The 24,056-nt window shown below is 42.8% G+C and overlaps 1 protein-coding gene across 1 annotated transcript in view; it reads right to left on the reverse strand.

Moving 5' to 3' along the window:
* The window catches only part of LOC120977756 (probable E3 ubiquitin-protein ligase MID2), a 456,812-nt gene that overhangs the window by 276,545 nt on the left and 156,211 nt on the right, over positions 1-24,056 (reverse strand). Inside the window, exons 3-4 of the mRNA XM_040405841.1 lie at positions 12,086-12,213; positions 10,597-10,740 (exon numbers count right to left, since the gene is read on the reverse strand). Of these exons, the coding sequence (XP_040261775.1) occupies positions 10,597-10,740; positions 12,086-12,213 (272 nt within the window). The remainder of the gene's footprint in view (positions 1-10,596; positions 10,741-12,085; positions 12,214-24,056) is intronic.

Raw genomic sequence — 24,056 nt, forward strand, 5'->3', positions numbered from 1 at the left:
CTCCGCTGAAGATCCCACCTCGACAAGAGCGAATATTGATCCTGCCAGTGGGGGCTGGACGACGACTGAATGGACTGGAGGTCCTAATTGAACCCACTTATCAAGAAGAAATGCAGATTCGCCCACTGGTAGCCCGGGCCCTCGCCATTGTGAAGGACGGATGTGTGCCTATACGCTGCTGTAATGTTGAGGACTGCGAGTTAACCGTCCCCGCAAACACCCTGCTGCCCAAAGTTTATGTGTCCTAAGGGGGTATCGCTCGATGAAGGGGCTTCACACTGCAGCCGGATAGGAGATCAGCCTGGACCTATGCTGTGGAGATCCATTCAAGGGAAACCCCGACAGCGGAGTGGAACGGTCGAGTGATCAATTTCATGGCCCCTATGGGGGTGGACTGCAGAACCCTGACCCCGGGGGAACAAAAGCTGCTGGAAGACACCATCTGGGACTTTCAGGAGGCCTTCTCAAGACATGATGAGGACTTTGGGTGTGCTACTGCCATCGAACATGAAATCCCAACCGGCAATGCTGCACCGATCAGGGAACGTTACCGGCAGATCCCACCTAAGATGTATTAGGAGGTTAAAGACATGGTGGCCAGCATGTTGGAGAACCGGGTGATCCAGGAGAGTCAAAGTCCGTGGGCTGCTCCGGTAGTCTTGGTGCGGAAGAAAGATGGGAGTCTCCGGTTCTGCGTGGATTATCGGAAGCTGAATGCTCAGACTGTCCGGGATGCCTACCCCCTTCCACGGATTCAGGAGTCATTATCAGCCCTAAGCCAAGCAAAGTTCTTCTCAACTCTTGACCTGGCTAGTGGGTACAGGCAGGTGCCGGAGGCCAAGAAGGACAAAGCCAAGACGGGCTTCATTCTACCTATGGGACTCTACGAGTTCAACTGGATGCCCTTCGGCCTCTCCAATGCTCCGGGGACATTCCAGCGATTGATGGAACACTGTCTGGGGGACCTCAACTTTGAATCAGTATTGATATATCTGGATGACATAGTAGTGTTCGGGGCTTCCTTTAAAGATCACCTCCAGAAGCTGCGACAAGTCTTGGGACGGCTAGAGACCATGGGCTCAAGATCAAGCCAAAAAAATGCCAGCTGTTCCGACAGCAGATAGAGTACTTAGGACATGTGGTCACCCAGAAGGGGGTAAAAACGGCCCCCAGCAAGGTGGAGGCCGTTCAGAAGTGGCCCCGGCCAAGTACGCTACCGGAGGTACGGGCGTTCGTGGGACTGGCCGGCTACTACAGGAGGTTTATACCCAAATTCGCTCTTCTGGTGGGCCCGTTGAACGAGTTGCTAAGAGGCACGGCTGGGGGCCCGAAGAAACGCCCCATCGACTGGGGGCCCAGCAACAAGAGGCCTTTGAAGTGGTGAAAGAGGTGCTGACCAATGTGCCGATTCTGGCTTACGCGCGGTTTGATACCCCATTCCTGCTGTATACTGATGGAAGCCTACATGGTCTGGGGGGCGTATTGTCCTAAGTCCAGAATGGACGGGAGAGAGTCATCGCCTATGGGAGCCGATCCCTAAGATAGAACGCAACCCTGATAACTATAGCTCCTTTAAACTGGAACTACTGGCACTGGTGTGGGCCATGACCGAAAGGTTTGCAGAATACCTGACTGGTGCAGAAGTGACCGTGATAACGGACAAGAACCCGTTGGCACACCTGGAGAATGCCAAGCTCGGTGCACTCGAGCAAAGATGGTTGGCTCGCCTTTCTAAGTACCAATACAGCATCAAGTTCCGGTCCGGTGGGGAGAACGGCAACGCCGATGCCCTCTCTCGAGTTCCAGTAGGACAGTCGACTCAGAAAGCCGATGAGGAATTAGAGGATACTGAAACTCCTGACCTTGGTCACTTACCTCTGTTCCTGGATGTGGCACATTCAAGTGGGGTGGCGTCTGGAATGATGCTGGTGCTGGGGAAAACGTTGACTGATTGGGAGAGAGTCCAGAATAGCTGCCGGGACCAGTGTTAAGTGAAAGAATGGTTTCGGAGCAAGATCTGGCCTCGGCTGGAAGAACGAGCCCGTCTGACCCCAGAGGGTCAGAAGTTGTTGAGGCAGTGGGATAAGCTGACAATTACCCAGGGCCTCCTGTGCCGGATCATATACTTATAGTCAGAGCTGCAGTACCGGCAACAGATTGTCATTCCCATGTCATTGGGACCGGAGGCCGCCAGGGAAGCTCATGAAAAGGGAGCTCATTTTGGGAGCGACAAAACGTTCAAGTGACTCCAATGGCTGGCATACTGTCCAGATCTGGCCGACATGGTGGCCGCGGCATGTCTTAAGTGTCAATCCTGTGGGTTGAGTAAGAGTACTGAACAGCGGGCTCCTGTGCAGACCATCCGCACCTCAGCGCCCCTAGAACTTCTGATGATCGATTTTGTACAGATTGGATACTCTACTTCGGGACACTCATACTGTCTAGTCATGACAGATCACTTTACCAAGTATGCGGTGGCTGTGCCCGCCATAGACCAAACCGCAGAGTCGGCCACCGAAGCTGTCTGTAAACACTTTATGCAGGTGTTCGGGTGTCCACGGAGGATACATTCTGACCAGGGAGCATGCTTTTAGGGTACTCTAATGAATGAACTGTACCAACTGTATGGGATTGAACTCTCCCGCACCACTCCGTATCACCCACAAGGAAACGGGGCGTGCGAACGCTTCAATCGCACCTTGCTTCAGATGCTGCAGACTCTGAAAGACAGTCAAAAAGCCCAGTGGCCCGCGTACCTACCTGAGTTGATGTGGGCCTATACCAACAGAGTACACAGTACCACCGGATACTCTCCACATATGCTCATGTTTGGACGAGCCGGATGGGAGATTGAAGATCTCCACATGCCCAACCCGATGGAGCCCCCACCAATAAGTACCACCGCATAGGTGCAGGAGCACCGCCTCCGGCTGAGAGCGGTCCACAAGGTTGTGGGGGAGCACCTGGGACAGGTGGTACACCCTAACCCAAGACCAGTGCAGAAAGATGGGTATGTCCCGGGTGATCGGGTGATGGTCAAAGCCAAACTGCCGTCTGGGAACTTGGATGGACGGTGGGAGGCAGTTCCATACACGGTGAAGAGAAGGGTAGACCCCGCTATTCCGGTCTATGAGGTAGAGCCAGTAGTGACAGGGGGACCCTCACGGAACTTACACCGTAATATGTTGAGACGGTGTGCGTGTAGGGGGTGCCTCCTCGCGCTCCGAGTATGGAGGAAAGTCCCTCAGATGAGCAAGAGGAGGAATGGTGGGTTGTCCCTTCCCAAGTGTCCACAGAGGTTCCGGCTGTGGCAGGTTTGCCACCCAGATGCAATGCTGAGCAATCAACAGCTCCTCTCTTGTCAAATATGCCTGATGTCCCCAGTATTTCTGAAACCCCCATGGTCAGCGAGGCCCAATACTGGTGTGCCTCCACAGCGCTATGCCCAGGATGAGTTTGTATGGGAAGAGTTGCTGAGAACGACAACTTTTAGTGTGGTGGCATGTGGGGATTGTGGAAAAGCTCTGCTGGTATAATGTTTATGTTTAAATTGTATTGGAGCTGTCATTTGGCATTCCGGGCACAAGAGGCCACTGTTTTGCAGCACAGTCAGCACACTCTGGGATCTGCATATGCAAAGCAGATGATGACTCATGCATGCATGCTGCTTCTGAGTGAATCAGGAAGTGCTGATCTGACATGGAAGCAATGTTCTGTGAGAGACTGAATCCGATTCCATCTTGGCTTCCGGGTGTCCAGGAGTGAACAGGCACGCAGAGGAAGGAGACTAGTTGTTGTCCCTTACTTGGATCCGGCTCTTTGAAAGAGAGATTGTTCCAGGAAGACAGTGTACAGCATGTGGGCAGAAGTCTGATTACCAAGCAAGGCAGCACTGTTCCTGAGAGTTTGGTGGCCATCCCGAGTAAGCGTCATCCTCGGGCTTAGAACGGACGCAGGTCAGTACACCTGGTTACTCATTGTCTTATACCGAGTGGCGCCTGAAGTAACAGAGACTAAGCCTAGACCTGAACATAGTTAGATAGTTAGGGTTATAGGTTTGTGCTAGGCCGGACAGAACTGTTCTGCGGCGCAGTATTTTGAATTGCAGGCTCTGCTGCATTTGCCACCGGCTAGGTGAGTCCTCTTTAGCGGCACAGCACAACTTGCAGGCTCTGCTGTGTACGCCACCAGGTTAGGCCTGTCCCTCGGACAGGGACAGTGACTGGGAGCCAGGGGCATAGCTTAGTCTGTGTTTATTCATATTGTTGTGTTATTACTATTGTTAAAGTAAAGTTTCTGTTCTTGCATATAAAGCTGATGTCAGTGTCGCTTTTCTTGTCTGCAACTTCGCTGTATGCTGGGGAGCCCACCCCTTACACGGCTTACAGTCGAGACAGCAAGGTGTCAGTATCATAGGCCTCTTTAATCTCTTCAAGCAAGTCCTTATTATGGATTACTCCTACAAAATTTTACTTAGGAACAATGGTTTTGGGCGGAATTGTAGAAGTGGAATCATTGGAAAAGATTCTAGATAGGGCATCTGCCTTGCCGAAACGGGAAACGGGCCTGTACGAGATTATGAAGTTGAATTGATTGAGGAAGATACTCCAACGAGCTTGGCGAGGGGATAGACATTTGGCAGATCTAACGAATTCCAAATTACGGTGATCAGTCAGTACTATTAGTTGCTGTGAGGTTCCTTGAAGATGATGTCTCCATTCTTCTCAGCAGGGGATAAACGTTGGGAGAAAAAAGCACACGGATCCAATAAACCCTTCTCTCCAGTTCTTTGAGACAGAATAGCCCCTATAGCACAGTCTGAAGCATCTACTTTCACAATGAAGGCGAGTTCTGGGTCGGGATGAACTAATATAGGGGCTGTAGTGAACTTGGATTTTAGGAGACAAAAAGATTCCTGTGCTTGGGGAGACCAGACAAAAGCATTTTTTTTCTTAGTCAATTGTGTAATAGGAGTAATTATTCCTGAGAAATTTTTAATGAAGCGTCTATAAAAATTGGCAAATCCTATGAAACGTTGAACATCTTTTATGCTCCTTGGGGTAGGCCAGTCTACTATTGCTTTAATTTTGCTAGAGTCCATGTGTAGACCATGAGGTGGAATTATATAGCCAAGGAATTGGATCTCAGTCTGGTGAAATTCACATTTTTCAATCTTAATGTAAAGTTGATTCTTCCTTAGACGTTCCAAAATAAGTCTCACATGTCTCTGATATTCTTCCATAGAGTTAGAGAAGATCAAGATATCGTCCAAATAGATGACTACGAACTGGTCCAGAAGATCTCTGAAGATATCATTGACAAGATGTTGAAAAGTGGCTGGGGCATTGCAAAGACCAAAAGGCATAACGAGATAATCGAAATGTCCATATTGTGACCTAAAAGCTGTGTTCCATTTGTCTCCAGATCTGATATGGACCAGGTTATAGGCGCCTCGCAGGTCTAACTTGGTAAAAAAATTTGCATGTCGCACTCCAAAAGCTCAGGGATCAATGGTAAAGGATAACGATTTTTGATTGTAATTTTGTTAAGTTCTCGGTAGTCAATTCAAGGTCTTAGAGAACCATGCTTCTTCTTAACAAAGAATATGGGAGCCCCGGCCGGTGAGGAAGATTGGCAGATAAACCCCTTAGCCCGATTTTCTTCTATGTAGTCCTTGAGGGCTTTTAGTTCAGGGCCGGCTAAAGGGTAGATGCTTCCAAAAGATATAGGTGCACCAGGAAGTAATTCTATAGGACAATTGTAGGGTCGGTTTGGGGGAAGCTTGTCTGCATTTTGTTTATCGCAAACGTCCGCAAATTCCTTATATGCAGAGGGTAACTCTACTGCCTTGTTATCTTGAGCTGGATTTTCCGAGCCTTGTTCAGACTGAGCTGTCGCAAGAAAATCCTTGGCTGGGAAGCTTATTTCTTTGGTCTCCCAATTGATAACAAGAGTTCTGTGCTTGCAACCAGGGTAGGCCAAGAATAACAGGGAATGTGGAGAAGAGATCAATAGAAACGATAGGATTTCATGGTGATAAGGTGTTATAATGATTTCAAGTGGTTCCGTCTCTTGATCCAATGGCCCTGAGCTCAGTGGGGATCCATCTACGGTCTCCATTACCACAGGTGAGAATTTTTTCTAAAATTTAACCCCATGCCTTTGTGCAAAAGAAAGGTCCATGAAATTGCCACTAGCCCCAGAGTCCGCCATAGCAGAGGTGGATATCCACTGAGAGTTAATCAAGAATTTAATGGGAAGTAAGCAATGGGAGTCTATATTCTCTTTCTTAATATGAGGGGCCACAGATGAAATGGATGATTGCTTTCTCAGATAATTCTGTTTCCGAAGCAATTGATTCTCCATCTGAAAAGTCAGGATCTGTAATGGCTGCCACCAACCTCCTCGGACGGCTAGGGCAGTTGATAAGGAAGTGTTCAGACTTTCCACAGTAAAAGCATAGACTTTCCCGAAGGCTATGTTCCCTTCGATCAACGTTTTCACGTCTTAGTATGGAATACTTGCATAGGCCTGATTCTCTTTAAATATTTCCTTGGGTTCCTTGGAAGTGGAGACAGGAAAAGATGGCGACTGCTTAGTATCATAATTCAAGGTAGCCTATTTCTCTTGTCGTCGTTCAGACAGTCGGGTATCAATTTGAATACAATGGTTAATAAAAGCATCCAAACCCAAAGGGGCCTCTGCACGAGCAAGTTCATCTTTTAATGCGCTGCATAGTCCTTTCCTAAAAAAAGACATTTTCGCTGCGTAGTTTCAATCGGTGTCGACAGCCCACCTCTTAAACTCCATTGCATACTCTGTGACAGGGCATCTGCCCCGGCGCAATGCTAGTAATGCTGCTTCAGCTGTAGCACCTCGATTGGGATCATCAAACATTTGACTCATGGCATCTATAAAGTCCTCTAAGTGATTTAGCCGGGCATCTTGAGTCTCAATCAATGGACTAGCCCAGGCAATGGCTTTATGTGTCAGCAGCATAATAATACATAATACTTTAGATCTATCAGTAGGAAACTGAGTTGAATTTGCATCAAAATATAGCCTACATTGATTAAGGAACCCCCGGAACTTGTCGCGGTCTCCGCCAAATCTGAATGGTGGTAACTTAGGGGTCATTGCAGGCACTATAGTGGGTTGTACAGAAACTTAAATCTCCAAGTGGACTATCCGGTCGGATAATGTTTGCACTGTACCACGTACTGTAGCTCATGAATCGTTTGTCCATAAATTTGGATGTTGTGGGAAGTTTTTCCTTCAAAGGGTTCATATTTATTTTTTAAAGTCTTCATCTTGGTGCGCATATTAGCCATAGCAGTCTGCAGTTGTTTAATGCAAACCTCTAAACTCCCAGTCTGCCGGTTCCATTTTTGGCTTGAGTATTCTGTTACGATACTAGTGGAATACTGATGGAATCCAATGGCAGGGACAAGGCCTTATACACATACACAGGAAACACTGGAGTCTTGAATAGGAGGTTGCAGGACTGAAGGATGTAGCAGAGCCAAGCAAGCGGAGCCGTAACCGGTAGCAACGGTGCAGGACTAAAGGATGCAGCAGAGCCAGGCAGGCGGAGCCGTTACCGATAGCAACGGTGTAGGACTGAAGGATGCAGCAGAGCCAGGCAGGCGGAGCCGTTACTGGTAGCAACAGTGCAGGACTGAAGAATGCAGCAGAGCCGAGGTCAGACGAGCAATGGGTCAGGGCAGGTGGCACAGGAATGTAGTCAAGCAATCCGGGTCAGCAACAGGAGGTAGCAGGATCTCAAAAAGTAGCAGGGTAAACCGCAAGTAGGAGGAACAAACCAGAGAGCTAGTTTCAAGCAAGAAGACTGCATGAGCAGAAGCTAAACACAATATTCAAGCAATTAGTAACAGGCTTGAGAGGTTTAAATGTGAAACAGGAAATAAGATGGCACCCAGCTGAGACACAATCCACCATCTTAACTGAGGGAGAACTTGAGGGCAAGACAATCTGAACTAAACAGACGTAGCAGGATGATTCCTGACAACAGCGCAGACTGCTCAATGAGGTGAAGAAGAATCCTAGAGTGTCAGCTAAAGACTTACAAAAGTCTCTGGCATATGCTAACATCCCTGTTAGCGAATCTATGATACGTAAAACACTAAACAAGAATGGATTTCATGGGAGGATACCACAGAGGAAGCCACTGCTGTCCAAAAAAAACATTGCTGCACTTTTACAGTTTGCACAAGAGCACCTGTGGAACACAGCAGTACTGACAAAATATTCTGTGGACAGATGAAACCAAAGATGAGTTGTTTGGAAGAAACACACAACACTATGTGTGGAGAAAAAGAGGCACAGCACACCAACATCAAAACCTCATCCCAATTGTGAAGTATGGTGGTGGAGGCATCATGGTTTGGGGCTGCTTTGCTGCATCAGGGCCTGGTCGGATTGCTATCATCGAAGGAAAAATGAATTCCCAAGTTTATCAAGACATTTTGATGGATAACTTAAGGCCATCTGTCCACCAGCTGAAGCTCAACAGAAAATGGGTGTTGCAACAGGACAACAACCCAAAGCATATAAGTAAATCAACAACAGAATGGTTTAAACAGAAGAAAATACGCCTTCTGGGGTGGCCCAGTCAGAGTGCTGACTTCAACCCGATTGAGATGCTGTGGCATGACCTCAAGAAAGCGATCCACTTCAGACATTCCAAGAATATTGCTGAACTGAAACAGTTCTGTAAAGAGGAATGGTCAAAAATTACTCCTGACCGTTGTGCACGTCTGATCTGCAACTAGAGGAAACGTTTGGTTGAAGTTATTGCTACCAAAGGAGGTTCAACCAGTTATTAAATCCACGGGTTCACATACTTTTTTCCACCTGCACTGTGAATGTTTGCATGGTGTGTTCAATAAAACATGGTAACATTTAATTATTTGTGTGTTATTAGTTTAAGCAGACTGTGATTGTCTATTGTTGTGACTTAGATGAAGATCAGATCACATTTTATGACCAATTTGTGCAGAAATTCATATCATTCCAAAGGGTTCACATACTTTTTCTTGCAACTGTATATATTATCTGCAATATGACAGGAAGATATTCTGCCTGTGTGAGCTAGGAGATGATCATGTGACAGTTTTTTTTTTAATGCAAAGTTAGGTTGTGCAGAGCAGGGGGCGGGGAAGGGCAGATTATTCACACCCACAAATATTCATGAGGGAGAGCTCAGGCGTTGTTGTTACACTCCCCCACAACTTTGCTGCATCGTGTAAACAAAGCAATAATAACAGCACAATGCAAAGGTGTAAGTATGGGTTTTTCTCTTAAGAAATCAAGCTTAACTAATGTATATGTATGTTCTGATGAGTTTTATAAGTTATTTTTTTTCCATAACTTAGTTGTGTACTGAACTCAGATTATTACCTGCTTCTGCCTAATCTTAACTGCTGTGCTTACTTGTGTACCGACCTGTACTTTTATTTGACATTGTTTGCTTCCAATGCTCCAGCTTGTCTCAGCCATTGGACACCTTACCCACCCTTTCAGGCTTATACGATTCCTCATAACAGGTGAGCAGTTACAGGGTCTGATTTGAGCTTAGAGGAGGAATGGAATCTGGTCTGAGGTCTGAAGAGGTGTCTGGAAGAAAACCAGGGACCGGTATGTGCAGACAGCAAAGCAATACACTCATCAGTCCCCATGCCGCATGATGACTGCTTCAATAATGGAACACCAGTGATTGTCTGAGGGGCCACTTCCTATGTGTGAAGACCAGGAAATAGAGATCAGCAGGGACTCTGGCAGTTTCAAAAAAGGAGTCGCGGGGATTGGTTATCCTATTTAACCCACTCTGAGTCACAGTCCCACAGGAAACCCCCTTTAAAGCCTGCCACCCATGTTTCAGCAGCCAAAAATATCACTTGCTGAACGCTGGAACTCATGTCAATGATGTAAACACTACCCTCTACTTTCCTCTATATCAGATCAGTTAACCTCAAGAGCTTGTCCGGGTTCAGAGCTGAACCCGGGCATATCCCATTTTCACCCAGGCAGTCCTCCTTTGCCCTGCCTAGCAGTGAGCCCGGTGAAATCACAGAGACAGATGGATCGGCTTTAGCGCTGCCCTAGCCTGTAAAATGGCTAGGTCAACGCTAAAGCTGACCCATCAGTGCCATTGACATCACCGGCAACACTGCTAGCCTCTGCCTGTAAAAATATAAACAAAAAGCTCTTATAGCGCAGGGCAACGGAAAGCATTGGAGCATGAAATTCTTTGATGCTCATATCAGGGAGGGCTGCCTGGGTGAAAACGAGGATATATGCAGGTTCAGCTCTGAAGCTGGACAACTCTTTTAATATTCTGTCTTAGGTAAGTCCGGTATATTCATAAGCAAGTGTTCTCCTTGCCTTTCCCTGCCTCTCTCCATCCCCGGGGTGGTGATTGACAGGCTGCTTTGTAGGCAACATTTCCTAATAGGGAAACCACTTCTACCGTGTATAACTGTATGTAGATACCAGCATAAATCCCCTTAATATTCTTGCACCATTAATCACTTAACCATTACAGAGTGAAATTTAATTGTAAAAGATAAGTCTTACTGATGAAATTGGATTGCCCAGTATAGATGGTATATTGTAGCTCATAAGAACCAATGCTGAATTCATCATCAGACATCCAATGGACTGTCATAGTGTCATGAGATGCAGTACACAGTTCTTCTCTTATAGTAGGGGGGTTCGGAGCTGCAGATGAAAAAACTCATAAATAATCCACACAAATAGTGGCAAGCAATATGCAGAGTCCAAACACAGATCTAATTTTCTAATGCAGATCTTTAAATGATCTATAATTGATCTGAGGAAATACCGTACTTCCTTCAAATTACTAGCAAGCAGTTTTGCTAGGGCACCTTACATGGGACATCAATATGTAACCATATGCAAGAAGGTAAAATGATATTCCACTATGGTTAATGTCATTATGTCTACTGGCCAAAATCAATACACAGGGAGCTTATGCCGGGGTACTCTCTGCCAAGGAAACTGAGTATTAAGATTAAAGAGTAATGACTAGAAGAAAATGAATTAAAAAGACTTTCATTATACATTGAAATATACTGAGGCTGCACTACTGAGAGATTCTGATGATAACATACCCCACACAGAATTCAGAAGGGGTTATGGGTTAATAATAGTGTTGAGCAACTTGCGATTTGCAAGTTTGGCATTCGGGTTGTCTAAGAATTTCATAATGGATTCTGTTACCACGGACCATAACAGAATTCTATGATGGCATGCACCACTGAAGCCTATAAGAGGCATTCCGGATTGCATTCCGTCATAATAGAAGTCTATGCTGGCCCTAGATAGGCTTCCGTGGTGCATGTCGTCATAGAATTCCGTTATGGTCCGTGGTAACAGAAGTCAATATGGAATTCTTAGATAACCCGAACGCTCAACACTAGTTAATAACAGTATTTTTGTGTGTGTTTAAGAAATTGGTCAATCATTTTTTTTGTATTCGTTTTTTTTCATGAAACTATATGGGCAGACAAGGTTACCATTTGGAATACGGTATGTAGGCCCCATACAGTCAAGCAATCAGAGCCCCTTAGATTTCCAAATTCTTATCCCATACCTCTTCTTGTACCTGATGGAGGAGAGCATAGCTTAATAATATGATATTTATACTGAATATTTTTACTGAAATCCTTTTAAACACAGCAGTGAATAGTAGGCAGTGGGTGGAAATTGACTCCTTTGTCTGGGTCCCTGACAGCATTGCTACATTTTATGCCCCGTGACTTTCCAGTGTGAGTACTATGTTTGTGGAGTGCTATAACAGATTGCTTGTTTTCTTTACTGCTTCCTGTTTGTAAGATACTACAGAATATGCAGTCACTATATAAATGTAAAGAGGGTTCTCAACTTTCAAACTATTTGACGTTCTGAAAACTTCCTTTGACTTCTACAACAGATCAAATACTAATAACAGGAGAACATTAAATTACAAAATAAACTTCATAGTGTGCTCTCTATGACAAATGAGCAGATATTGGTAGAATACTTCAGAACTGTATATACTTACCGGTTACATAGTCTAAACCTTCCAACAATTTTTTCTCTCTAGAGAAATCCAGGGCAAAGTTTTCAAAGGCATCATTTAAATTGACATCAGGGAGAAGAACTTGAGAAGATGTTGTTGCCATGGATACTCTGTCATAAGATAGGAACACCATTAAATATTTGGGTTGTTATGTGATTTCTTTCTAACAGTAATTTCAATGTATTTATCTAGATTTACCCATTAGCTAAGCTACTGAAAGGGAGACTCCTTTGTAAGGACAATTATTCAAATGAGCACATTCTGATAACAAAATGTCCAAATTTCAAAACTTTTTTTAAATAATGTACTTTTAATTTAGCTGCTATTTTACATAATATCTCTCTAGACAGCACTTCTAAACTCTACTACCCCAAATCACACCTTGTTATTTCATTCTTTCTTGGTGATTGGACATCTTAATCTCAATGTGTTTATATGAATAAATGCATCCAATACTCCATACCAAGTCTGAGATAGACACCTGTGAGATTATTTTCAGACTATAAGTGAGATTTAGTGAGCAAAATATGCAATTTTTCTGCTGATGGTGCCAGAAAGCTTAGTACATTATGTGTGCTAAATGTATTATGGCCTTGATTTATCATGTATAGAAAAAAATGCAATCCAGCACCAGATTTTAAAATCATCAAACAGGTCACTTCACAGATTGAAGGCTTGTTCACTTCCTTGGCAATAAGCAATTTGAAGGTAGAGAAGGAATCCAGTGTGTTGTAAAAAAAAGCAAAAACAAAATAATCCTTTATTGTAATGAATAGCATAAAAAAAACACACGTCCCCGCTGTCCCCTTACGCGTTTCGACCAACAAGCGGTCTTAATCATATATTCTATTCTTGTTGGTTCAAACGCATCAGGGGACAGAAGTGGCAAGTAGTTCTTTAGGCTATTACAATAAAGGATTGATTTTTTTTTACAACATGCCAGATTCCTTCTCTACCTTCAAGTTCTTGATTTATCATGCCTTTACTCCAGAATTCTGGCTTCAAATAGTCATAAAATAGGGTTTTTGTGACTTTTTCCACTCATGTTGCCACTTTTTCCATTTTTATACCACTCACTTCAGTTTGAAAAGGTCGGTAGAAATGTGGGTGTGGTTAGCTATGCTAATGGGTTTCACTCCAGATTTAATCATTGAGACTTTGAGTCTCACTCCTGTAGGAGGATGAGAAGGAAAACTGGAGGAGCTTTTCTAAAGTGTTAGGTTTAAGGATAGGACAAATTTATCAAACAGGCAACATTTGATACATGTGACACAAAGTACATCCACACAGACTCAAGCAAAACTGACTTCAAATATTACCTTCTTAATAAATTCCAATGAATATGTTTTAGACACTTTGGAGGACATTTATCATATCCCGACTCCCTTTTATGGCTTAAAAAAGTCAATCCCTATGTTTGCAACTTTTTAAATGCCACTGCAACATAATGACAAGGCCTGCACCTTGCCATAAATTAGGAGCATCCTCCTGCAGTTCTGGGGATATCAAGACCCTGCAGTACACATCTGTCTTGATAAATCTCCCATTATATGCATCTTCCTTAACACATGACAAGAATGTTTGTTGTAATTGGCTGGTACTTAATGCCTTAGGATCAGCATTCTCATCGTGAGGGTTAAAACACTGCCCCGGAAACACTGCCGTGATCAACAGTAATGGCGGCGGATTAACCCCCTGTAGGCCGCTGTCACGCTGACTGTGGCATACAGAGGGTTTGTGGGGGTCTGTTGCAGGACTTACTTCCCCATCGGGCACCAGCGATGCGGTGACGGGGACCCGATAGTTCCTATGGCAGCCCAAATGCCTTACACAGGCATCGGGGCTGCCCGCTACAGAAGCCCAGGAGATCCAGCCCCAAGGCGGGGTCTCCAAGCCAACTATCAGCGTCTTACATTTTAAGGGATCATGAACACTACTATATGTATTTTGCGATGAAGTCCATTTGAATTCAGTATTTTGCGGAACAGAACAGCCCTATCCTTAATTAATAAGATAATTATCATATCCTTAATAATAGGACGTTATTTTTTGTGGAACGGACATACGGAAATGGAATGCACATGGAGTTTCTTTTTTTTGCAGATCCATTGAAATGAATGGTTCTACATACGGTCCATCAAAAAAATAAAATAAAAATTAAAACAGACACTGAAAGAAAATACGTTCGTTTTTATGGTTATGGTTTTCTAAAAATGTTAACACATTACTCTTACCGGTAATCCGCTTTCCATGAGCCCATGACAGCACCTGTGAGAGATCCTCCCCCTTCCGGACAGTAAACAGCAACTTGCCAGATCTTTAAAAGGATCCTTCTCTCTCCATTCCTCAGTTTGTGACAAGATCCATAGGACTGAAATAATTCTATATACAGTGAAACACTCACTTCAAAAACACACACACATATACAGTAGATCTAAAAAGTCTAAACACCCCTGTTAAAATGTCAGGTCTCTGTGATGTAAAAAAATGAGACAAAGATAAATAATTTCAGAACCTTTTCCACCTTTAATGTGACCTATAAACTGTACAACTCAATTGAAAAACAAACTGGATTCTTTTAGGTAGAGGGAAGAACAAAATATAAAAATAAAATAATATTGTTGCATAAGTGTGCACACCCTTAAACTAATACTTTTTTGAAGCACCTTTTGATTTTATTACAGCACTCAGTCTTTTTGGGTATGAGTCTATCAGCATGGCACATTTTGACTTGGCAAGATTTGCCCACTCTTCTTTGCAAAAACACTCCAAATCTGTCAGATTCTCCTGTGCACAGCCCTCTTCAGATCACCCCACAGATTTTCAATCGGATTCAAGTCTGGGCTCTGGCTGGGCCATTCCGAAACTTTAATCTTCTTCTGGTGAAGCCATTCTTTAGTTGATTTGGATGTATGCTTTGGGTCGTTGTCATGCTGAAAGATTAAGTTCCACTTCATGTTCAGCTTTCTAGCAGAAGCCTGAAGGTTTTGTGCCAATATTGACTGGTATTTGGAGTTGTTCATAATTCCCTCTAGCTTAACTAAGGCCCCAGTTCCAGCTGAAGAAAAACAGCCCCAAAGCATGATGCTGCCACCACCAAGCTTCACTGTGGGTATGGTATTCTTTTGGTGATGTGCAGTATTGTTTTTGGGCCAAGCATATATCTTTTGGAATTATGGCCAAAAAGTTCAACCTTGGTTTCATCAGACCATAACACCTTTTCCCACATGCTTGGATGTAGCCTGGCTTGGATGTTTTTCTTCGTAAGAAAAGGATTTCATATTGCCACTCTACCCCATAGTCCAGACATATGAAGAATACGGGAGATTGTTGTCACATGTACCACACAGCCAGTACTTGCCTCTTGTTAGCCTCCCAGACCAGTTTTCTTCTATTTTTTTCATCATTTTTGGAGGTCTTCACTGTGTTCCATGGTATATCTAATGCCTTGGAAATTCTTTTGTACCCTTCTCCTGACTGATATCTTTTAACAATGAGAGCCCTCTGATGCTTTGGAAGCTCTCTGTGGACCATGGCTTTTGCTGTGGGATGCGACTAAGAAAATTTCAGAAAAGACCAAATAGAGCAGCTGAACTTTATTTGGGGTTAATCAGAGGCACTTTAAATGATGGCAGGTGTATGCTGACTCCTATTTAACATGATTTTGAATGTGATTGCTTAATTCTGAACATAGCTACATCCCCAGCTATAAGAGGGTGTGCACAATTATGCAGCCACATTATTTAAAAAAAAAATTTCTTCCCTCGACCTAAAAGATTTCAGTTTGTTTTTCAATTGAGTGGTACAGATTATAGGTCACATTAAAGGTGGAAAAAGGTCTGAAATGATTTTTAACAGGGGTGTGTAGACTTTTTATAATATACAGGGTGGGCCATTTATATGGATACACCTTAATAAAATGGGAATGGTTGGTGATATTAACTTCCTGTTTGTGGCACATTAGTATATGTGAGGGGGGAAACTTTTCAAGATGGGTGGTGATCATGGCGGCCATTTTGAAGTTGGCCATTTTGAATCCAACTTTTGTTTTTTCAATAGGAAGAGGGTTATGTGACACATCAAACTTATTGGGAGTTTCACAAGAAAAACAATGGTGTGCTTGGTTTTAACGTAACTTTATTCTTTCATGAGTTATTTACAAGTTTCTGACCACTTACAAAATGTGTTCAATGTGCTGCCCATTGTGTTGGATTGTTAATGCAACCCTCTTCTCCCACTCTTCACACACTGATAGCAACACCGCAGGAGAAATGCTAGAACAGGCTTCCAGTATCCGTAGTTTCAGGTGCTGCACATCTCGTATCTTCACAGCATAGACGATTGCCTTCAGATGATACGAGATGTGCAGCACCTGAAACTACGGATACTGGAAGCCTGTGCTAGTATTTCTCCTGCAGTGTTGCTATCAGTGTGTGAAGAGTGGGAGAAGAGGATTCCATTGACAATCCAACACAATGGGCAGCACATTGAACACATTTTGTAAGTGGTTAGAAACTTGTAAATAACTCATGAAAGAATAAAGTTAAGTTAAAACCAAGCACACCATTGTTTTTCTTGTGAAATTCCCAATAATTTTGATGTGTCAAATGACCCTCTTCCTATTGAAAAAACAAAAGTTGGATTCAAAATGTCCGACTTCAAAATGGCCGCCATGGTCACCACCCATCTTGAAAAGTTTCCCCCCTCACATATACTAATGTGCCACAAACAGGAAGTTAATATCACCAACCATTCCCATTTTATTAAGGTGTATCCATATAAATGGCCCACCCTGTATATATATACTGTATATATATATATATATATATCAATACCTGAGCCTTTCTCAAGCAAAGATACAGGACAAAATTACCAGTATATACACACACATCAGGAAACCTGCAAGTTTGCAATTAAATCATTACATCATGTGATCAATTAAATCAATAGCAGACCATAATATATCATTAATTATATAAAAACCATAAAAATAAAAAAATGACATATCAACCATGATTAAATGTATGAATAAATGTGCAAAACAATTGTGTAGAAAATTCCAAATGTAATCATAACAAGCTAATATACATATGATGAGCAGAGAAGTAATTAATAAAATCCTAATAAAGTGCCATGTGCAAAAAATTAACTAAGGGGGACAATTAGGGGTGAACGTGGATACATTAACCAGGAGCTCCGCGACCTCATGCATAATGGACGCCAAACAGCGTGTCTATAACTACATTGCGCATGCCCAAGGTTGCGTACATGTGAGCGTCTGTGGAGTTTGCGCACTGCATACTTCTTACATCCTACGGCCATATTGGAAAAGGCAAAGGATCACACGAGTCCTTGCGCATGCACCGAACACCATGGATATCCAAATGTCTAATTCCACACCGGCCGGGCAGCCATAGTAATGGTACAATGTAACTAAATACCAGGGCAATATGAAGAACAGACCACGGAGTTGGATGAATGTCCACCTGTCAAGCAGGCATCACCCTCTCTTCACCAGGGAAACAACGGGCGGAATTCCGCATATCACTGCGGGCTCCACCTCCATCATCCCAGTGCATCCAATTCATAAGCCCTTGAGGGTTCTCCTCAAAACGTAACATCACAAAAATATAAATATTTCTTTTTGTCATGGTGCAACCTGGGTATGATAGAAAATAAAAGTTATAAAAACTAAGGGGTCGCAGACGTCTCCGGCCAGTGCAGCACACATCCATCCTTCCTCTTGTCCTCCATCAGTATATCATCTATAAAAAAGAAAGAAAAATCATGTTAGTGAAATAATAATAAAAATTATATTAAATATATATTTTCGTCCTAAAATAACTACCAAATAAGCAAGAGAAGTCCCTATCGCACCTGCAGGGACCGAGGGCAAGCCACCATATTACAATACATTCCAAATTTTATAATCTACATTCAGGCCACTGGACCTAAGACTGTTAAGGGTATGTATCCATTGTAATTCTATTTTCTTAAGAAGATTTAATCCATTCCCCCCTCTTCTGGGCATGGGGATGTGGTCAATAATCCAGCACCTTAGATCCCTCTCTGTGTGTTTGAAGTCAGAGAAATGTTTAGAAACAGGTAAGTCAAGACGTTTTTTTTCTAATAGTATTATGATGGTTGCTAAGACGAGTTTTTAAATATGTTGAGTTTTCACCAACATACAATAAATTGCATGGGCATGATACAACATAAATGACATAATCAGAGTCACATGTTAGATGGAAATGAATATGATATGAAATCCCTGAGACTAGATGTACAAGAAAGACTGCCCTTACGAATATACCTGCAATTCACGTAACTAAGGCACGGAAAATAACCCAGTCCTGGTTGCCTGGTTGCGTCAGTGTGGACTGTCTGATGGCTATCCTAGGACCTATGTCTGCCCTAACCATGGCTCACGCAGACATTTTGGATTTCCGATACGAAAATAGTGGAGGTGACCTGAACATCCACTCAGGATATTCCAATGCCACCTAATGATTTTGCTAATTTCATTACTACGTTCAGTGTAAGTAGAGATAAATGGGATTCTGGCCTGTTTCAATTTGGATTTCTGATTTGCCAGGATGGTTTTTATATCTAATTTGCAAACTGCATTTTTGTGTTCCTAAAGTAACTCATGTGGGTAGCCCCTTTCTAAAAATGGGTCTACCATGATGTTTAATGTGCTATCCAGCCTGTTATGCTCAGACACAATATGTCTTGCCCTAAGGAATTCCGAGTACAGAAGATGTTTTACCATCTTCCTTGGATGGCAACTATTGTAGGATAGGATGGTATTCCTATCAGTAGGTTTAGTGTATAATTAAGTATGGAGTTTGCCATCATAAAAAAACACCCTGGTATCTAGGAATGTGTAATTCTGTATTGGAAAAGACGAAGGTAAATTGCAGAGCACTGTCAATACCATTCAGAAAAGTTTGAAAATCCTAAAGTTCAACCTCACTTGCAGTCTATATGAGGAAGATGTCATCTATCTCCACCACCGCAACACATGCTGGAAGTGGTGGGACACAGACAACGTCCTCCTCAAAACATCGCATGAATATGTTTGCGCAAGTAGGGGCCACATTGGACCCCATGGCCACACCCCTTTTCTGCACATAGTACGTGTCTTGAAACAGAAAATAACGTTCAAAAGAACCACAATAAAAAGTCACGAGCCTGTACAGAGAGAGAAGACATCTCCAACATCCTCAATATAGCATAAATCCCCTTGTCATGATCAATGGAGGTATACAAAGAGGTAACATCGAATGAGGCCAAAAATTACAGTTTGAATATGTGACAAATCGACTTCCTCCAATTTAACTAGGAAATCAGATGTGTCATGTATATATGAAACACCTCCAGTTGAAAAGTTCCGCAATATTTTGTCAAGAAAAATTGCAATGTGACTGAATACAGAATCTCACGCGTCTTGACAAACAAGGTTGCGTACCTTAGGCACATGCAATGTAGTTATAAACACACAGTTTGGCGTCCATTATGCATGAGGTCACGGAGCTCCTGGTTAGTGTATCCACTTCACCCCTAATTGTCCCCCTTAGTTAATTTTTTGCACATGGCACTGTATTAGGATTTTATTAATTACTTCTCTGCTCATCATATGCATATTAACTTGTTATGATTACATTTGGAATTTTCTACACAATTGTTTTGCACATCATCCACATGTATTTATTCATACACTTTAATCATGTCGTTTTTATGCACTGTTTTAATCAGGTTTTTATAAAAATAATGCAATATTATGGTCTGATATTGATTTAATTGATCACATTATGTAATGATATAATTGCACACTTGCTGGTTTCCTGATGTGTATATATACTGGTCATTTTGTCCTGTATCTTTGCTTGAGAAAGGCTCAGGTATTGAGTCGAAACATTGCCTTACCACATTGGTGAATAAAGTTTGAGTTCACTATTTTATGAATTGGAGTGCTACCTGCTTTTTGTCTTCTGTATACTGGGTAAGCTTATTCCTATTGGGCTTTGCACCCTCTTTTTTTAATTTTTTCAGTCGGTGCTGTCATGTTTCATATATATATATATATATATATATATATATATATATATATATATATATACAGTACAGACCAAACTTTTCATTCAAAGAGTTTTCTTTATTTTCATGACTATGAAGGCATCAAAACTATGAATTAACACATGTGGAATTATATACATAACAAACAAGTGCGAAACAACTGAAAATATGTCATATTCTAGGTTCTTCAAAGTAGCCACCTTTTGCTTTGATTACTGCTTTGCACACTCTTGGCATTCTCTTGATGAGCTTCAAGAGGTAGTCCCCTGAAATGGTCTTCCAACAGTCTTGAAGGAGTTCCCAGAGATGCTTAGCACTTGTTGGCCCTTTTGCCTTCACTCTGTGGTCCAGCTCGCCCCAAACCATCTCGATTGGGTTCAGGTCTGGTGACTGTGGAGGCCAGGTCATCTGTCGCAGCACCCCATCACTCTCATGGTCAAATAGCCCTTACTTTCAAAGTTTTCCCAATTTTTCGGCTGACTGACTGACCTTCATTTCTTAAAGTAATGATGGCCACTCGTTTTTCTTTACTTAGCTGCTTTTTTCTTGCCATAATACAAATTCTAACAGTCTATTCAGTAGGACTATCAGCTGTGTATCCACCTGACTTCTCCTCAACGCCACTGATGGTCCCAACCCCATTTATAAGGCAAGAAATCCCACTTATTAAACCTGACAGGGCACGCCTGTGAAGTGAAAACCATTTCAGGGTACTACCTCTTGAAGCTCATCAAGAGAATGCCAAGAGTGTGCAAAGCAATAATCAAAGCAAAAGGTGGCTACTTTGAAGAACCTAGAACATGACATATTTTCAGTTGTTTCACACTTGTTTGTTATGTATATAATTCCACATGTGTTAATTCCTAGTTTTGATGCCTTCAGTGTGAATCTACAATTTTCATAGTCATGAAAATAAAGAAAACTTTTTGAATGAGAAGGTGTGTCCAAACTTTTGGTCTGTACTGTATATATATATGTATATATATATATATATATATATATATATTATCTCCATATACAAAATCTTTATCTGAAGATTTATTTTTTATTTATTTATTTAGGGTGGGGAATAATGTAGGTGCTGTCATGGGCTCATGGAAAACGGATTACAGGTAAGAGTAATCTATGTATTTCTATTATGTCCCATGTCAGCACCTGTGAGAGACTAAACTAGATGACTCAGGATGGAAAAAGGGGGGGGGGGGGGCACAGCCTGCAGAACTTTTCTCCCGAAAGCTAAGTCCTGACTAGTCAAAAGGTCCAGTCTGTAATGCTTCTAAAAATCCAGGTAGCAGCTCTACAAAATTTGGTCAATAGAGGCGCAGCCTCTCTCTGCCCAAGATGCCGCTAAGGCTCTTGTGGAGTGTGCTGAAAATTTGTGTTGATTGAGCACCAAAATGCTTGTGTGCTCTGGCCGAACACATCGGTATGCTCGAGTGCTCCACCGAGCACCTGAGCATAATGGAAGTAAGTGGGAGAACCCCAGGCACCCCTTGCTCGGAAGAGAAGAGGTTGTCTGGTTCACAAAATAAGGTTAGAAATTGATGGAAAACCCATCAAAATGGTGTGGAAACAGCATTAAGAGGATGGCTGGATGCGTCTTGGTCTCCTATTATCTATGACATATGATAGACAACCACACAACGGCTATATGCCAAAAGCCAGGTATGTGGAAGCCAAAAATCTATCCGTGATATAACGGTGTGTAGACTCTGTTGATCAGGGTGCCCCACTTAATAGCGCCCCAACAGATGAGCAGCGCCATCTATTAGTTTCATAGTCTTATGACAAGACTATGAATCCAATAGATGACACTGTTCATGAGTAGTGTAGATCGCAAATTTTCCTTGCAAATGGTTTTTTAACTGAAAAACAAGGCAGATTCTGCTTATTTGCATGTCTTTCCCATATGCCCATGTTTATGCAAATGAGTTTTTACATGACAAAACTGTATAGAAAGGTTATTGAATATTATGTTAGGACAATCAGAAAACTTTTTGTCACCCTAATGATATTGATCTAGGTGCACAGGTCCACCCAAGCGATCCAACAGATGTGAAGTAACTTTGAGGCTTACTGGCTCTTAGTGAGATGAGAGCTGGTTTGGAATGCCTCAGACGAGATAGAACGTTTAGGAGTGATAGAACTTGATAAGAAAGTATGCAATAAAGTCCGATGATGATGGGATGGAACATTTATGAGTGATAGATCATAAATATTCCTATCTGAAGAAGGAAAAAAGAAAAAAAGCTGGTTTGGAATGTCCAAAAGTGCACAAGGCTGCCGTTGTAAGGTATGCTGACTGTTATCTGTCTCATGGATAGATTGTTGGCTTCCACATACCTGGCTTTTGGCATATAGCCTTTGTGTGGTTGTCTATTGCGTGTCATAGATAATAGGAGTCCAAGACACATCCAGCCATCCTCTTAATGCTATTTCCAAACCATTTTGATGGGGTTTCCATCAATTTCTAACCTTTTTTTGTGAACCAGACACCCTCTCTTCTTCAGAGCAGGGGGTGCCTGGTTTGATGCTTGGGTCTCCCATTGACTTTCATTGTATTAAATTGTACTCGAGCACCCGCAGTATTCGGCCGAGCACTGCAATGTGCCGAGCTTAGCGATGCTCGAGCCGAACAGCTGTTTGGCCGAGCATGCTTGCTCAACACCACTGAAAATCCCGTAAGAACCTGGAGACCCGCAGAAGAATACGCTAAACCTATTGCTCTAACAATCCACCTAGCAATAGAACGACTTGTGACTTTCAGACCTCTATTAGGACGACGAGTGAAGTTTAGACCAAAAAGTTCTACTTTGGTCTCATCTGACCGCATGGCTTTCTCCCATGCCTCCTCTGAATCATCCAGATGGTCATTGGCAAACTTCAGATGGGCCTGGACATGTGATGACTTGAGCAGGGGAACCTTCTGTGCAATGCATGATTTGAAACCATGACGTGCATGACTGTAGCGAGAACGCTCCAACAAACTCTATCTACAATTGAAACAAGGCACCGACACGCGCCATTTTTAGAAGGAACCAGACAGTATACACCCAGCTGCACTTAAACTGGGGTGACACAGACTTGATAAAGGGGTTGTCGAGACCCCGAAATGCGTTGTCTCGTAATAAACTTTGTTGTATCCTGCATCCGGTTGTGGTTATGCGCCTTACGATCGTCTATTGGCTGGATCACTCCACCGTGACAAGCTGAAATACGTTTTCCAATAGTGGCCTTCGCCCCAAGGGTTTCCTGAAGAATCTGGCAGCACCAACCTGTTACCTACAAATCTCGCAGCCTACCTTCAATACAGTTGCACCTGATTTCGGTGCAACCAAAAACAGGTGAGTTTATTATATCCACCCGTTTTTGAAGGAAACTGTTGTATTTTGACCTATTTACCCTATGAGCGCCTCTCTCACCCTGTGGCCGTAACTTTACTGTTCTACTGACAGTGACCTTTGAAACTGTGGTCCCAGCTCTCTTCATCTCATTGACCAGCTCCTCCCTTGTAGTTCTGGGCTGATTCCTCACCTTTCTTATCATCAGTGATACCCCACGAGGTGAGATCTTACATGGAGCCCCAGTCCGAGGGAGACTGACAATTGTCTTTAGCCTCTTTCATTTTCTAATAATTGCTTCAAAAGTTGATCTATTTTCATCAAGCTGCTTGGCAATTGCCCCATAGCCCTTTCCAGCCTTGTGGAGGTCCACAATTGTGTCTCTGGTGTCTTTTGACAGCTTTTTGGTCTTTTGGTCTTGCCCATGCTAGTAGTTGGCATCTGACTGACTGTGGGGTGGACAGGTGTCTTTAAAGAGCTCAGACAGGTGCTACTAAGTTAGATTAATGAGTGGAGTAGAGGTGGACTTTTTA

Source organism: Bufo bufo, chromosome 8 (assembly GCF_905171765.1).
Source record: "Bufo bufo chromosome 8, aBufBuf1.1, whole genome shotgun sequence".
NCBI classification, from domain to species: Eukaryota; Metazoa; Chordata; class Amphibia; order Anura; family Bufonidae; genus Bufo; species Bufo bufo.